General features: G+C 59.4%; 1 protein-coding gene across 1 annotated transcript in view; it reads left to right on the top strand.

The window, feature by feature from the left end:
* The window catches only part of Prrx2 (paired related homeobox 2), a 28,579-nt gene extending 12,195 nt beyond the window's left edge, over positions 1-16,384 (top strand). Inside the window, exons 2-4 of the mRNA XM_048344748.1 lie at positions 13,127-13,314; positions 14,213-14,391; positions 15,892-16,384. Coding sequence (XP_048200705.1) covers positions 13,127-13,314; positions 14,213-14,391; positions 15,892-16,027 — 503 coding nt within the window. The 3' untranslated portion in view covers positions 16,028-16,384. The remainder of the gene's footprint in view (positions 1-13,126; positions 13,315-14,212; positions 14,392-15,891) is intronic.
* The last annotated feature ends 1,137 nt before the right edge of the window (positions 16,385-17,521 follow it).

Below are 17,521 nucleotides of genomic sequence, written 5' to 3' on the forward strand. Positions count from 1 at the left end.
GCCGGCAGGCGTGCCCGCGCATGTGCACCCGCTCCCAGACGGTGGGGGTGGCTTCTGCCGCTTGCTCGTGGGACATGCGGGTCCCTACGCTGTCCTCCTCCTTTATCCAGGACCTTGGTGTCCATACTGCCCTCTGCATCTAGAATTTTCCTCTCCATCTTCCCACGGGGCAGGCATACCCCTGAGTCGGAGCTGCAGCCATTGTTTGCCAGAAGCGTCCCTGGAAGGGGGGTGTGTGGGGGGGGGCAGCTCCAGGGCTCGGCCAGGACATCGGGGCCCTCCCCTTCCCCGAGGGGCTCTGGCCTCGGTGGCCTCTTCCGGAAAGTGGGGTGATGGCGACACCGACCCCGCCGGCGTGGCTTGCGTTGTGATCACTGGGCCTTCAGTGAGATCCCCCTCTCCCTTCCCCTCTCCCGGGCTGGCACTGGGAGACACCCTCCGCTCAGCCTTGGGGGGGCTCGCCATTGGAAGTGGGGTGTCATCACCCCGAAGCTACTCAGCCAGCATCCACCCAGCAGCAGAGGTGAGGTTCAGACCCACTCCGGAGAGCCCCAGTGAGGCTCTCCCGAGGCAGAGTTGTTACTGGGAGCCCCCACCCCCCAGCAGGCTTCAAAGAGCCACCTCCTGGGCTAGCGGGGGGCCAGGGACCCACAGATCCCTGTGGCTGGGGCCGGGCTGGGAGCAGAGGGGAGGACCCACCCGGTAATGCCCTCACCACAGCCTTGGGGTGTGAAGGCCCAGCAGAAGTCTCACTGTACTCTGATTGGGCCCCTGCCCAGCTCTGAGCCAATCACAGTGGCAGAGAGAATCTGGGTGCGGATTGGCTGGAGCTTGGGTGTGGGGCGTGGCTTCCCTGGACCTGGCTCACAGGTGCGAGGGAAGGATCCCCTGAAAAGCCCTGAGTCGCAGCTAGTGCTTCACACAGCATCCTTTCGTGGGAGGTGAGAATGCAGGGCTTACAAGGAGGTGAAGATGAGTTTTGGGGGAACAGTGCCCCGGCCAGAGGGAACTGCGGCTGCAAAAGTGTAATGTCGCCAGGCACCGGTGGCTCACGCCTGCAATCCTAGCCACTCACAAGGCATCTGAGGTTCGTGGCTCAAAGCCAGCCCCGGTGGGGAAGTCCGCGAGACTCTTTTCTTCAATTAACAACTAAAAACCAGATGTGAGGCTGGGGATATGGTCTAGTGGCAAGAGTGCTTGCCTCATATACATGAAGCCCTGGGTTCGATTCCCCAGCACCACATATATAGAAAACGGCCAGAAGTGGCGCTGTGGCTCAAGTGGCAGAGTGCTAGCCTTGAGCAAGAAGAAGCCAGGGACAGTGCTCAGGCCCTGAGTTCAAGCCCCAGGACTGGTAAATAATAATAATAAATAAATAAAATAAGAAACCAGATGTGGAGCTGTGGCTCAAAGTAAGAGAGCACTAGCTCTACTACTTAGTAATCAAGGGCCCAGGCCCTGAGTTCAAGCCCCATGACCAACCAAAAAAAGGAAAACAAGGAGCAGTTCCCAAGGGTGGACAAGTAGCTCCTGGTACCTGAGCTCTGCAGCCTGGGGCATTGAGCTGTCCACCGCCTCCACGTATTCAAAGTAACATCTTCCAAGATGCACCCCAAGGGCAGGACAAGCTCTTTGTGTCTGTGTGGAGTTAGGGCCCGGAGGGTTCACTGGCCACCCTGCCACTCTATCCACTGCCTTTCCGTGGGGTAGGGCCCAAAGAGGCCCCTGAAACCTGGGACTCACTGCTGAGTGGAACCTGAAACAGGAGACCAAGGCTAGAAGCCAGTGTGAGGAGGCTGATGCAGACATGAACGTGTCCAAGGAGCTCTGAGCATCAAGGGCTTTTCCAGTAGGGTCTTGTAGGCTGAGTAGGAGCCCATCATTTGCCCAGGACACACATCCTTCCCCAGCTGTGTGGCGTGGTGTCCTCCCCTCTGTGCTTGCCCTGGGTTGGTGCAGTAAGTGGAGCTTCCAGATTCAGTGTCAAGAGGCCCGGCCCGTACTGTGGCTTAGGGGGTGCCGGGGACACCCTTGTGGCCCTTAGTGCACGCCTGTCTCTCCAGGCTCTCCTCTTTTGGACGCCCACCTCCTTCTTCTTCCAGTTCTTCTCTGAGCTTCCAGAGCACTCCAGACTTCAGTACGAAGTGTGCCTGGTTCGCTTTGAATCCTGCCGGTGCCTCTGGATGGCTGGATGGCCTTGGCTGGTTGGTTGCTCCTCAGGGCTGATCACTAGGAGGCCTGCACAGGCTCCTCTTGGGAATACTGAGGGGCTGGATATGGAAATCTCCTGGGGGTGAGGCCGGCCAGGCTCCAATGAGAAGGCTGGGAAGCTGTATGCCCCGCCCACCTGCAGATGTCTCCTCCTCCCTTCAGGACCCTGCGGAGCCACCCTGCAGGCAATCTGCAGGTTTTGCAGTGGAGAAACAGGCTCATTTGGAGTGAGGGACCCACCCACCCCCACCCCCAGCCGTAGAGCTGGGGCTCAGCTCTAGGCCTCTCTGATGCCCCAAGACTGTGCCCTTGGCATCCCCAGAAAGAGGCCTTCAACCAAGCTGGAGTCACACAACTGGGGTTCGTGAGGATTCTGACGCACCACTGCATCACTGCTGAGTCTGACTCTGGCTCTTTTTATACTGCATGGGGGCTTGAACTCAGGACCTGGATGCTCTCCCTTGGCTTCTTTGGTCAAGGCTGGAGAGCTACTTCTTGAGCCACACCTCCACTTCCGGCTTTTTGGTGGTTAATTGGACTTTCCTGTCCTGGTTGGCTTTGAACCTCAATCCTCATATCTCATCCTCATGAGTAGCTAGGTTTACAGGCGGGAGCCACCCGCACCTGGCTACAAACTCTGTTTGGTACCAACGAAGCACTCTGTTGCTCAGACAGACAGACAGACAGACGGATGGAAGTGGTTTCCTCCTGGATTTTCTGACATTGGCTCCAGGTCCCTCTTGACCAAACTGCAGCTTGGCTGTTACACTCTGAGCCTGCTGGGGAAGAAAGCAAGGATCTGAGGAGCCGACCTCCCCTCCCCTGGTGGGGCCCTCTCCCCTGGTAGCTTGAGCAACAGGCCCCCACATTCTGGGGGGGGTGGTAAGGGCAGGAGTGAGGGCCCCCCCCAGCTTGGAATCTTTAAAACAGGACGGAATCTTTAACACAGGAATCTTTAACACAGGAATCTTTAACACCGGACGTGGCTGGAAAGTAAAAAGGCCTCTCTCCCTGCCCCCTTGGATGCCTGGATTACCTGCAGCCTTTGAAAGTGGCTTCCTTGTAAAATCCAGAGTTTCTGACAGGCTCAGGTAGCAGGCTGCCATGTGAATTCAGAGGGTATTAATAGGAAAGTTCCTCCCAGGCGTTTGTATAAGCAGCTGGGGGGGAGGGCTTTCCTCCCAATTTCCAGGTAGGTGGGACCCTTTGATGTGGGCACACTTCCCTGCAAAGCCCCCTCCACAGAGGGGAGGGGGCAAAGGGCGATGGACAATTTACTTGCAAGCACCCATGCTTAGCTCAGGGCAGTGGAAGGCCGGGGCCTCCACCTCCTGCTGCAGCCAGACAGTCCAAATCTACCTTCGTTTACGCCAGTCTAGTGGGAGGGACTGTTCCTACAGACACCGAGGACTAAGTCCTACCTTCCAGAACGTGGAAACGCACTTGTGCCCGTAATCCCAGCACTTGGAAGGCCAAGGCAGGAGAATTGTGAGTTGAGGTCAGTTTGGACTACCTAGTGAGACCCGCGCCGGTGGCTCCCGCCCGACATCCTAGCTACTCAGAGGGCTGAGATCTGAGGGTTGAGATTCAAAGCCAGCCCAGGCAGGAAAGTCCCTGAGACTCTTATCTCCAATGAACCACCAGAAAACCGGAAGTGGCGCTGTGGCTCCAGTAGCAGAGCGCTAGCTAGCCTTGAGCGGAAGAGCTTAGGGACAGCACCCAGGCCCAGAGTTCAAGCCCCATGACCAACAGAAAAAAAAATAATAATAATCAAGTGCAGGGAAGGAAGAAAGCAAGCACCAGTGACTCACACCTGTAATCCCACCTATTCAGGAGGCTGAGAATAGTCTAGGAGACTCCTCCACGTGGCAGAGTGCTTGCTGTAAAGCCCTGAGTTCAAGGCCACACCCCTCCCAATAAGAACAAAGAAACAAGGGTGGCCCTGGCATGGGCCCCCGCTGCTGGGGTGGATATGGGGGGTGTGGGGTCCGCAGATTCCCAATCAACAAACGTTCCCAGGCTGTCCTACAACGCCCCACATCTCCAGGGGGGGCGCCCCAAGTGAGGGGTCTCAGTGCTTCCAACTTGAGGGCACCTTGGGCCCCAGGTTTGTAGGTATTAAAGGAAACGCGGGTGGGCACGAGCCTCAGTTTCCCCGCCCGGCAGCCGGTGGTGAGGGCGGGGTGCGGGGGGTGGGGTGGGGGGACGGACTCCCCGGGGCTGGGCGCGCCGGGCCATTAACGCGAGCGCGTCTGGGCCGCGGGGTCTGCGGCGAGGCCGGCGCCAGCGGCCGCCGGGAACCAGATGTGCGGCGGCGCCGCTCTGGCCGCCCCGGCGGGCGCGCTCGCACGCACCGGCTGGCGCGCACATGGCGGGGCGCGGCCCGCACCCCGGTCCCCCACGCGCCCCACGCGCCGCGCCCCGCACCCTAGCCCGGGCACGCACGGCCGGGGGGGGGGAGGCCCCCCTGCCCCGTGGAGACGCAGCCCCCGCCCCACAGGCCGGGGACCCCCCCCCCCGCCCCTCCCCAGAGTTTGTTTTTCCCAAGCGCACGCGTGAGGCTTTCCCGTGGCTGTGAGTCAGAGCTTCCCCCACGATGGGGCGTGGGGCCGCCGGGGCCAGACGAGGCGGAGCCGCGGGGCGGGGGCTGCCCCCCCTCAGGACCACCGGGGACAGTGGGCCCCCCCCCCCCGCCCCAGCCGTGCCAACCCTGAACCCGAGGCCCCCGGGACCCGAGGGGACCAAGACCGGCAGGGGCTCTGGGAGACCTTAGACAAGATGGGGGGGGGGGGGTGCAGCCCCAGGGAGGCCAGCCGTGGAGGGCCACCCATCAGGTGGCTCCCCCTGTCCAAGGGAAACAGCCCAGCCTGGTGATGGCCAAGAGGAACTCCTCCCAGGGGGAAGCCCGGCAGAGCTCCTCCCCACGGGGGGAGTGCTGAGACCCCGGTGATGAGAGAGAGAGGAGAGAGAGAGAGAGAGAGAGAGAGAGAGAGAGAGAGAGAGAGAGAGAGAGAGCGAGAGCTGAGACCCCGGTGATCCCAGAGAAAGAGAGTGCTGAGACCCCGGTGATCCCAGAGAGAGACAGAGAGAGTGCTGAGACCCCGGTGATCCCAGAGAGAGAGAGTGCTGAGACCCCGGTGATCCCAGAGAGAGAGAGAGTGCTGAGACCCTGGTAATCCAGAGAGAGAGAGAGAGAGAGAGAGAGTGCTGAGACCCTGGTGATCCCAGAGAGAGAGAGTGCTGAGACCCTGGTGATCCCAGAGAGAGAGAGTGCTGAGACCCTGGAGCTGGGGGAGCAGGCAGCACTAAGGGCAGCGCTTAGTTAGGAGGCCTCCCTGTGCCAGGCATTTAAGGAGGCTGCTGGTTCTCAGCTGTGTAATTTTCCACAGCCAGGTTTAGAGGTTTGCTTAAGTGGGATTTAAACCATTCATTGGCCTCCAAATAAAGGTAATGTGCTTGGCACTACATCCCAGACAGTTTTAAGAACTCTACTTGCTTCTTCTTCTTTGTTGCCTCCTCCTCCTCCTCCTCCTCCCCCCTCCCCCCTCCTCCTCCTCCTCCTCCTTCTCCTCCTCCTCCTCCCCCCTCCTCCCCCTCCTCCCTCCTCCTCCTCTTCCTTCTCCCTCCTCCTCCTCTTCCTTCTCCCTCCTCCTCCTCCTCCTCCTCCTCCTCCTCCTCCTCCTCCCTCCTCCCCTTCCTCCTGCTGCTGCCCCCTACAACTGGGGCTTGAACTCAGGGATTCCCGCTTGCTCAGCTTGCTTGCGCATCTGGTGCTTTACAACTTGAGCCACACCTCCAGCTTGGCTTTTGCTGATTATTTTGGAGATGAAGTCACCTGGACTTCTTGTCCAGGTGGGCTTTGGACCAGGGTCTTCTTCAGATCTCAGCCTCCCGAGTAGCTAGGATTACAGGTGTGAGTCACCGAACGTGGCTACGTTCATTCATTTAATTCTCCTATCAGCCGACCTTGCTTGTGCCCCCCTTGCTAGCCGGGAAAGCTGGCCAGAGGGAGGTCCTGACTGCCGCAGGGTTACTCGGTGGAGAAGCTGGAGCTCGGGCCTGGGCACCTGGCAGCCGCCTCCACTGTCTTGGGTAAACACCCTTGCAGACTTTTGTGGGTCCACCTGCTCAATCAAGTGGGAATGCGGAAAGTGCTGGGGGGAATGAGCCATGTTTCCCTTGGAAACAGATAGTTTAGAAATCCCAGATTAAGTGAGGCAACTACTAGCCCTGTGTGTCTAAAAAGGCAGTCAAAGTGGGGGTGAGCTGGGCCCTGGTGGCTCACGCCTGTCACCCTAGCCACTCAGGAGGCTGAGATCTGAGGATTACGACTGGAAGCCAGGCTGGGCAAGAAAGTCCAAAAGACTCTTACCTCCAATAAACTACTCACAAAAAGCTGGAAGTGGCGCTGTGGCTCAAGTGGTAGAGTGCTAGCCTAGAGCGAAAGAAGCTCAGGGACCGTGCTCAGGCCCTGAGTTCAAGCCCCAGGACTGACAAAAGAAGAAAAGAAGGTTAAAGCCAGGTGTTGGTGGCTCACGCCTGTAATCGTAGCTACTCATGAGGCTGAGGTCTGAGGATTCTGGTCAAAGCCAGCCCAGGTAGAAAAGTCCTGTGAGACTCTTATCTCCAATGAACCCCTCAAAAACTGGAAATGGTGCTGTGACTTAAAGTAGTAGAGTGCTAGCTTTAAGCACAAAGAGCTCAGGGACAGTGCCTAGGTCCTGAGTTCAAGCCCAATGACCAGGAAAAAAAAAAGGCTGAGATCTGAGGATCATGGTTCAAAGTCAGCCTGGGCAAGAAAGACCATGAGACTCCTAAAATCCCAAAAGGCTGGAAGTGGAGCTGTGGCTCAAGTAGTAGAGTGCCAGCCTTGACTGAAAAAGACGAAGGACAGAGCCCAGTCCTGAGTTCAAGCCCCAGTACCGGCACGAGAGAGAGAGTTCTTGAGTTCAAGTCTAAGACCAGCAACACACACACACACACACACACTTTTTGTGGCCAGCCCCCTGCCTCACTTCCCAGCCGGCTGCAGCCTGTCAGAGACCCAGGGACCCTAAAACAAAAGAGGACGTCAAGATTAGCCCAAAGCAGCAACCTCACTGGTCTGGAAATGGTTAAGAGGAGCAGACCCCAGGGCCCTCATTACCTTGGGGGTTCCACAATGAATCTGGCACTTGGCCATTGGCCTTCGATTAGAACCAGACGGACAGGCGTGAACCCCTTCTCAGGAGGGATTGTTTCCTCCTGGTGACTCTATTCCCACTAACCCTGCACCTGGCTGTCTGGATCTCGGGGCCCGGGTCTCAGGACTGGAGACTGGGCTGACCACAGTGTGGCCAGAGGCTCCTGAAACCTTGCCCTCTGGTCTCAGTGCAGGGCGGAGGTGGTCGGGGGGACTTGGGGGGGCCTCTGTGTGAGGCACTGCGGTCTGGGGCTGTGGCCTTCCAGGCTGCCCTTGGAGGGGCCACTGCCTTCCTGCCCCCCCCCCCGGGTGCCTGTATATAGAAATGTCTTCTCAGCCTGCCGCAGGTAGCGCGCACATTAATCCTAGCTACTCTGGAGGCGGAGATCTGAGGATTATGGTTCAAAGCCAGCCCAGGCAGGAAAATCCTGTGGTATTCTTATCTCCAATTAACAACTAGAAAACTGGAAGTGGTGCTGTGGCTCAAGTGGTAGAGCGCTAGCCTGTGTCCTAGTGACACTCCCTGCGAGGGGTCCTACCTTCCCCCGCCATGCAGCGCCCCTCGCCTACTCCTTTCTGGTTTTGCTCCCCCTCCCACCCCCTGTCACCCCCTCCCAGTTTTGAGTGCTGGTGATTTGTGGGGGGAAGGGTGGGGAGAGTCCCTTTGGATCTCTGCCCACTCCAGATTTCTTTCTTTCTCTTTTGCCAGTCCTGGGGCTTGGACTCGGGGCCTGAGCGCTGTCCCTGGCTTCTTTTTGCTCAAGGCTAGCACTCTACCTCTGAAGCCACAGCGCCACTTCCGGCTTTTTCTGTGTATGTGGTGCTGAGGAGTCGAACCCAGGGCTTCACGCATGTTAGGCAAAGCACTCTACCACTAAGCCACATTCTCAACTGCCCAGATTTCCTTCTATTCCCTTCTTCTGTTCTGTTTTATATAACAACTTTCTTGAGATATAATTCACTGGCTTAAAGCATGTGGGGAAATTTCTAGTATGCCCAATGTGTTGCGTGCGTGACCACCGCCTCAGTTATTTACTTATTGTCATTTATGGGGCTTGAACTCAGGGCCTGGACACTGTCCCCGAACCTTTTTGTGCTCAAGGCTAGCACTCTGCCATTTGAGCCACAGCGCCACTTCCATTTTTGAGAGGTTAATTGGCGATCAGAGTCTCACAGGGACTTTTCAGCCCTGTCTGCCTTTGAACTGTGATCCTCAGAGCTCAGCCTCCTGAGTAGCTAGGATGACAGGCATGGGCCACCGGTGCCTGGGTTCCAATAGTTATGTAGTTGTTTACCCTCCCTAGGGGGCTCTGGGGAGACATGAGGGACCCCAGCCCCTGCCAGCCTCCAGGACCACCCCACACCGGCTGGAGAGCCTTCCACACCAGGCTCCTGGCCAAGGCTGGAAGGGCCGGGGGCAGCGCGGTTCCAGGCAGCAGTGGCGCCTGAACTTGGGCTCTTCCCTGTTGGGCTGGGACCCTCCCTCCTCCCCCCTCCCCCCCGCTGGATGGGCCTTGTTCATCTCCACCTGCACGATGGGGGTTTGGATTCCAGGGTGGCACCGCGCACAGGCGTCCACACACGCACAGGAGGAACCTGCTCGGGACAGCAGGGCAGACACCCAAGTCCTCATTCACTCATTCATCCACTCATTCACTCATTCAACCTTTGGGCTACCTGCGCCAGGCCCGCAGCAGGCTCCAGGGAGACAGAGAAGGTGTTGCAGCCTCTGCTGGGCCTGGCCGTGCGTGGCCCGCGCTGGGTCAGAGCGCACGGGACTCGGGGGGCTCTAGCTGGGGGTGAGGGGGGGTCCAGAACTGTGCGCCATGCCCCTACACTAGTGACGGACTGGGGAGCCAACCCTGTGTACCCCATCAGCAGGCCGCACTGCCTGTGCCCCCCTCCAGCCGTGCCCCCCCCCGCCATAAATACTTCTGCATCCTCTGACAAAGCCCAGTGTTAATTTGTGAAATCCGCACCCAGGTCCCAGGGAGCCGGATTGGCCTCCATCGCTGCACCTGGGGGGGGTGGGGGCAAGGGGGGGGGACTGCTTATTTGGTTAGAATAAATGTTAATTAATAAAAGCTATTTATTTGGGTTGGATCTGGCCCTGGCCCTGGGGTCAGGAGCAAACTGACTCTATTTGAAGCAAAAACAAACAGCGTTTCTCCACAGCTTGAGAAAGACAGGCGGGGAGAGGCTGCGTTTATTTGTCTTCAGAAGAATTTACAGTTAATTCCCTCCAGACTATTTAGACCCTTAATTACTCGAAATAAGAGGAACCGGGGGTGCGGGGGGGGGGGGGAGTGGGGGACTCTTGATCATTTGTCCATCTTTAGCTTACAGTTGGCCAAATAAATGTGAGTGTGAAATCATTTCATGGCAGAGAACTGTACACGGGCGTTCTGACATGAGGGAGGCATTGGGGGCGGTGTCACTGGGGGGGGGTGAGGGGAGGGAGCCCCGAGGCGGGCCTCTTCTCTCTGAATACACCCCCTTCCTCGTCCAGGCCTGCGCTATCTCAATGCCTGGATCACAGAGAAGAGGTTTCAGACTCTGGCTCGTTGGTGGTGGTGGTGGGGCTTGAACTCAGGGCCTGGTTCTGCCACTCCGCTTTTTTACTCAAGGCTGGCACGCTACCACTTCAGCCATACCTTCATTTCCAGCTTTTTACTGGTGAATCAGAGCTAAGAATCTCACTGGACTTTCCTGCCTGGGCTGGACTCAAACTATGATCCTCTCAGCGTACTCAGTAGGATTACAGGCATGAGCCACGCACGCACGCACGCACGCACGCACGCACGCACGTACGCACGCGCACACACCTCACCTTCCTGCGGAAGGAGCTGACCAGGGACCGTGTGTGGACACCAGTCGGTGTTGGGGTTCAGGGTCTTGGTGTGGGGGGGCAGGGGAGGGGACAGCAGCCAATGCCGCCCCTTTTCTTGGGACCCACATCCCCGGGGAAGATTTCCTCTGCGGCCTGGGCCAGGCTGGGGTGCAAAATGCCTTTCAAGACCCCAGGGTGTGGAATGCCTCAGAAACTTCCCCCCAAGACTCTTTTGTGACTGACAGGGCTACTGCGTTGGGCCTGTGCCTGAGCAGCACTGCTTGAAGGAGGGCAGGTCTGGAGTGGCTGGACTTCTAGAAGTTTCCATCTCTGCTTTCTGGCTCTTGACTCCTTCCCTCCCCCACCCCACCCCCGCCCCCCAGTTTTCAGTGCCCAGCACTCGTTTCTTCTCCGCTGGGGTGGGGGCGAGGGACTTCCTCAGGCTCTGGCCATATTCACCCGCCTTTTGCTCCCGAGTGACCTGCGCGCTGTCCAGGCCCAAGGCCACCTTGCAGGCTGCTCCAGCCCCGCCAGGCCCTCCCACCGCTGCAGGTGCTTGCAAGGATTTCCCAAGGGCTCAAAGCACAGCAAAACTCTCAGTCCTCCCCCCTAAACCAGGGGTGCTCCCCTCAGTGCTCTTATTTTGGAGCATACAGCCTAGGATGTGGGGGCCTGCCTGTGTACTGGAGGATAATTAGCCATAGCACCCCAACCTCTCTACTGGGAAGCCATAGCACCCCTCCCTGACTCTGGGCTGGGACTGTAGCCCAGCGGCTGAGGGGAGGCGAGTTCCAGCCTCAGCACCTTGGGTAAATAAGCGAAGGCAACGGAGCAGGGCCTGAGGCGGTCTAGAAGCTCCGGAAGCTATCGGGACAAAAGCCAGTCCCAAGCTGGGCCCTGGTAGCTCACGCCAGTCATCCTAGCTGCTCAGAAGCCCGAGGTCTGCAGGATCATGGTGCCAAGCTGGCCTGGGTAGACAATTCCATGAGACTCCATTTCCAAGAAACCAGCAAAATGCTGGGTGGGAGGCATGGTTCGGGGGGTAGAGAGCCAGCTGTCAGCAAGGAAGTCCAGTGATCAGGGCCTGAGTTCAAATTCCAGCACCAGTTAAAAAAGAAAAGAAAAATAATATCAGAGAAAGGAGAGAGGGTGATGCCTTTTGGAGACATATTCCTAACATATTGCTGAAGCGTGGAGGGAGAACTCACCGGAATCTCAGGAAATAGACACAGGCCAGTGGCAGCTCTGGTGCGCGGGGCACGAACTCCTGCCAGCCGGGCTTTTAGCTGTGTGCCTGTCATCTTATGAGCCCCGCGGGGCGTGGGCCTCGTGCTCTTCCGTGACGCTTCCTCCCGAGGCCTGCGGGGTTATCACAAGAAGGTCCAGAGTGCCATAGATGCAGTTTTGCCCTTGGGTATTGTTTGAGTTCTTCCTTCTTTCTTTTTGGCAGTCCTGGGGTTTGAACTCGGGGTCTTGGTACTTGCTAGGTGGGCACTCCTGCGTCGTCCCCCCCCCCCCGTGCCAGTACTAGGGCTTGAACTTGGGGCCTGAGTGCTGCCCCTACTCTTTTGCTCAAGGCTGGTTCTCTACCACTCGAGCCACAGCTCCGCTTCCAGCTTTTTATGGTTCATTGGAGATGAGAGTCTCCTGGACGTCTCCTGCCTGGGCTGGCTTCAAGCCACGACCCTCAGACCTCAGCCTCCTGGGGATTACAGGATTATGGGCATGAGCCACCGGTCAGGCTATGTACTGGATATTTTTGAGGTCAGATCTTGCTTGGCAGCCAGGGACTTGCCTGGACCATGACGCACCGATGCTAGGCTCCCCACCGGAGGCAGGATAACAGGCTGGTGCCTACACCCTGACCGTAGTGGAGATGGACGTCTCCAACTTTTACTGCCCCAGCTGGCCTTGAACTTTAATCCTTTCAACCTCAGCCTTACAAGAAGCAAAAACTACAGGTGAGAGTCACCAGAGCCCGGCTAGCCCTGAGTAAATTCCACCAGTCAACAGTATCTGGACATGTCCACTGAGTCCTGCAAGGGGCAGGGGAGGCCCAGTGGGGCCCCCGGAAGAGCAGGCGCCATGCCTTTGCCAGGGCTCTGCTTCCCAGAGCTGCACCTCGCCCAGGAGGCTCCTTACCAGGGGTCACCCTAGCCACTGCCCTCAGGCCCGGGGCTACATCCTTCAGCCCCATCTCAAGCACCCCCTTCTGGAAAGGGTTCCCCCTCCTCGCTGTGTCCTTCTGAGCCCTTGCCAGCACAGCCTGGCATAGCCCAGACCCCAAAGCACTGCAACGTCTGACTCAAGGCCTGTCGTTGAATTCAAAATGACTGACTGTCCAGTCCCCAGCAGAGCGCCGGCACCTTGGCACCACGCACCCCAAAGGCTGTCGTGTGTAGCGCTGTCCTGGGAAGGCTGCTAATGGATGAGTTTGGGGAACAGGATGAGGACCTGGTGCCGGAGTGGTAGGTTCAAATCTCTCCCACCCCGTGAGTGACCTTGGGCCAAACCCTGAGTCCTGACTCCTGTATGCGCCTCTGCACATGAGGGACGCGGCGCCATCTAGTGGACACCCGTGAGCACAAGCGCTCAGCATGGTAATGGTTATTATTATCAGGCAGAGATGCACCAGTAATACCCGGTGAATATGACTAAAAGAATGGATGGATTGCGTGAGTGGGAGCCGGTGGTTCACGCCTGGATATCAGGGGCCTGAGATCTGAGGACTGCTGTTTGAAGCCAGCCCAGGCACGGTACTTACCTCCAACTAATTACCAAAAATGTCTGTCAGTCAGACGTGGTCCCGGTTGTAGAGTGTCTTGAACAAAAAAAAAAAAAAAGGGGTTAAAGGGCGGACCTCGGCGCCCCAGGCGCCCCCTGACCTCTGCACCCCTCCACAGGCGAGTGTCTCAGCCCCAGCCAGGGAAGCTCAGCCAAACGGAAGAAGAAGCAGCGGCGGAACCGCACGACGTTCAACAGCAGCCAGCTGCAGGCGCTGGAGCGCGTGTTTGAGCGCACGCACTACCCGGACGCCTTTGTGCGCGAAGAGCTGGCCCGGCGAGTCAACCTCAGCGAGGCCCGGGTCCAGGTGAGCGCCGCCCATCCCCGTCACCGCCATTCACCCAGGGCTTGGTGAAGACAGGAGGGCCGGAGTTCAAATCCCAAGCCTTCTTGCTACAATACTAGCTGTGTGATCTGGAGCACCTTACTTAGCCTCTCTGTGCTCCGGTTCCTGCCTGCAGGAAACGCCTGGTCTATTCTGTAGGAAGGCTTTTGTTTTTGCCAGCACTGCGGCTTAAACGCAAGGCCTAGGTGCCGTCCTTTTCATTTAAGGCTCGTTAGTGCTTTATGACTGAGCCACCCTCCCACTTCCAGCTTTTCACTGGTTAATTGGAGGTAAGAGTCTCATGGACTTTCCCGCAGGCAGGCTCTGAACCTCGATCCTCAGCCTCGTGAGTAGCTGGGGTTCTGGGCGTGAGGAACTGATCAGGGCACAAGGTTCAAGCCCGTCTGTAATCCTAGCTACCTCTTGAGAGTTGGAGAACCAGGAATCCTTTTTCAAAGCCAGCCTGGGACAGAAACGTTTGGGAGACTCCATCTCAACCAAGGCCCAAGGCTGGTCTGGGCACACACCTGCTATCACAAGCAACGTGGGGAAGCACAAATAGGATCACAATCCAGGCTCCCCTGGGCAGAAGGCAAGGCCTCACCTCAAAAATGACCCATGCAAAACACAGCTGGAGGCGTGGCGCAAGTCGGCAGCGCGCTGACTTTGCAAGCGTGAGGCCTCGAGTTCAACCCCCACTTCCACCAGAAACACTCTTGTAAAGGGCTCCCCACAGTGCCTGGCGTGAAGGCTTTCCACAGCCAGCGCGAGCGTCCTCGGGCTTTAGGCCCAAGGCTGGTGCAGGCCCGGGACCCCCCCCACGAGCCTGGACCCCCCCCCCAGCCTGGCTGAGCTCCGCTCACCACACCTGCCGCTCTAGGTCTGGTTCCAGAACCGCAGGGCCAAGTTCCGCCGGAACGAACGGGCCATGCTGGCCAACCGCTCCGCCTCCCTGCTCAAACCCTACAGCCAGGAGGCCGCCATGGAGCAGCCCGTGGCGCCCCGGCCCACCGCCCTGAGTCCGGACTATCTCTCCTGGCCGGCGTCCTCCCCGTACAGGTGAGCGAGCGGGGAGCACTGCGCACGCGCACGTGCATGCGCGTGTGGGGATGGATTGGCCTGGCCCTCCTGGGGGGGTGAGTGGGGGCCTGTCTGGCCTGGGGGGCGTGTTTGCTCGGGGGCGGGCCCGGGGCCTGGGGCGGGGCAGGCCTGGGGGCCGGGCATGTCTGGGGCGGGCCCGGGGGCGTGGCAGGCCTGGGGGCGGGGCCCGGGCGGGGCCTGTCTGGGGCGGGGCCTGTCTGGCCGGGGCGGGCCTGGGGGGCCGGGCATGTCTGGGGCGGGCCCGGGGGCGTGGCAGGCCTGGGGGCGGGGCCCGGGCGGGGCCTGTCTGGCCGGGGCGGGGCCTGGGGCGGGGCAGGCCTGGGGCGGGGCCTGTCTGGGGCGGGGCCTGTCTGGCCGGGGCGGGCCTGGGGCTGGGCAGGCCTGGGGGCCGGGCATGTCTGGGGCGGGCCCGGGGGCGTGGCAGGACTGGGGGCGGGGCCCGGGCGGGGCCTGGGGCGGGGCAGGCCTGGAGGCGTGGCCTGTCTGGCTGGGGCGGGCCCGGGGGCGTGGCAGGCCTGGGGGCGGGGCCCGGGCGGGGCCTGTCTGGCCGGGGCGGGGCAGGCCTGGGGGCGGGGCAGGCCTGGGGGCGGGGCCTGTCTGGCTGGGGCGGGGCCTGGGGCGGGGCAGGCCTGGGGGCGGGCCTGGGGAGGGCCTGGCGTGGAAGCCTTGGGGTGTGGAGGGTTGCCAGCACCTTCGGGGATCGTCCCAGGCGGGAGCCTCACATTCTAGCTGAAAAGACACCCAGGTGGCCAGGCAGAAAGGAAGGAGGAGGTGGTTCAGGGAAGATGCGGGAGGGGCAGGGAGAAAGGAGCCCTAAATTTACAACCCCAGGGGTGCAGCTCCCCCAGCCCGGTCTGTGTACATGTCTCTGCCGCAGGAAGCAGGGCTGGGCGGGCTTGTGAGATCTCAGTCATTCTCCCAACCATCTTCCCCACCCTGTTCTTACCTAGACAGGTGTGTTTATCCCACCTCCATCCTGCACCGCGGGGGGCATGGGACAGGGCCAGGCTCTGCTCTCAGGAGGGCCACAGTCCAGCCAGGAAAGAAAAAGAGGGAGGGGACACCCAGTGCTGCTGGCTCGTGCCTGTAATCCTAGCCACCCAAGAGTCTAGGATCTGGGGATCAGTTCAAAGCCAGCCAGCCCCGGGCAGAAAAGTCTGTGAGGTTTTTATCTCCAGTTGTCCACCAAAGGGCCAGAAGTGGAGCCGTGGCTCAAGGAGTAGAGAGCACCAGTCTTGAGCAAAATAGCTAGGGGAGAGCAAAAGGCCCTGAGTGCAAAGCCTCAGTGCCACAACACAGAAAGGGGAAGGGGTCCTTTGAGCCAGCACAACTCTGGTTGCTTCTGCTTGCCTTCCACCCCCCGCCCCCCCCCCGCAGCCCACCCAGGGGCTCAGGCAGGAGGCAGGACCATCAGAGACAATCAGGCAGCCATAGTCCTTGCATTTCCATCATCTCCAGCTCTGTGCCACCCTACAGCCCTGGGGGCTCTGGCCCAGCCACCCCAGGAGCCAGCATGGCCAGCAGCATTGCCAGCCTGCGTCTCAAAGCCAAGGAATTCAGCCTGCACCACAGCCAGGTGCCCACAGTGAACTGAGAGACGGCCCTGCCCGGCCACTGCCTCCCCAGCCCGAGGACAGCCGGGAAGACGGGGACACACACCGGAAGTGGCTTTCTCCTGTCCTGTGTCCACGACACACCGGCCGGGCTCTCCTGGCCCCTGCCATGAACCCCGACTCCGGAAGCCTGTGGGGCCTGGGCACCCGGGAGATGAGACAGTTGCCTGTGACCCCGGGAGGGGCTGGACCACACGATGGCACAGGAAGCCACCGAGGACTCCACTCACTTCGTGTGTTGAAGCCATGAAGCTTTTGTCTTGAGGAAATAAAACCTTTAGAAAAAAAATAATAATAAAGCCTCACAGAGCCTGGCACCAGTGCCTCACGCCTATAATCCTAGCAACGCAGGAGGCTGAGATCTGAGGATTGCAGTTTGAAGCCAGCCTGGGCAGGAAAGCCCGTGAGACTCTTATCACCAATTAATTACCAAAAGGCCAGAAGTGGAGCTATGGCTCAAGTGGTACAATACTAAACTTGAGCATAAAAGCTCAGGCACAGTGCCCGGGCCCCGAGTTCAAGCCCCAGGACTGGCACAAAAAAAAAAAAAATATATATATATATATAAATAAAAAATAAAAAGTCTCCCAGGTTGTGGTGGTTAAGACGGAGATGGGGCTGGGATTTGATGGGGTCCAACCAGCCTTTAGGGGATTCTTGGTCCCTGCACCTGGCTCACCAGCAGCCTGGAGGGCCTCCTGCCCCCCACCCTGTGTGGGTTTTCAAGTACCGGTCCTCCATGACGCCCCTGCCCCCAGAGTCTGGGGTGGGGAGCGGCAGGAGTCAGGGTGCAGGACTGCATTCCGGGACACTGAGAGGTGGCAGGGCCGCGGCGGTGGGGAGCCATCGCTGAGGGGTGCTTGGAGGTCCTGCCGGGCTCGTGCTGCCCCTGCCGATGGGTGGCCCACCAGGACAGTCCGGGCCGCCCCGCTGTATTTGACCTTCTTGAAGGTGCCAGGATAACTCAAGTTTGGTGCTGCCAATTGCAGTGCAGGACAGAGTCCCAGGGTGGGGGCTTATTAGTTGGGGGCCTAGGAATGCCAACTTTAGAACAAGCCAGGGGTCCTGTTCCCACGGTGGCCTGGTCCAGCCTCGGGGCCGCAAGGCTGTCAGTGTAACTTCCTCCCCCGCCCCCGCCCCCCTGTTGAGAAAATAAACCGGCTAATTGTTCACACATGTGGCCACTCTCCCTGCCAGACAGAAATATCCAAACATTGCCATTGGGGTGGTAGCTCCGGCTGCAGGCTGTGTGGGCAGCTTCCTGGGCAGCTGGCCGGGGGGGGGGCTCTCTTTTCCATCAGGTCAAGGTACCTGCACACCGCCACCCCCCCCCCCCCAGGCCCAGAGAACTTGGACTCGTCTCTCTACTACCTCAGTGCCATTTGGTCGAGGGAGCCTGGAGGAGGGCATCGTGGGTCTGCCTTTATTTCTTACAGCAAATGAGTCTCGAGACCGACACTTGGGAAAATCAAAAC

The sequence above is a fragment of the Perognathus longimembris genome, chromosome 1 (genome assembly GCF_023159225.1).
Source record: "Perognathus longimembris pacificus isolate PPM17 chromosome 1, ASM2315922v1, whole genome shotgun sequence".
NCBI lineage: Eukaryota > Metazoa > Chordata > Mammalia > Rodentia > Heteromyidae > Perognathus > Perognathus longimembris.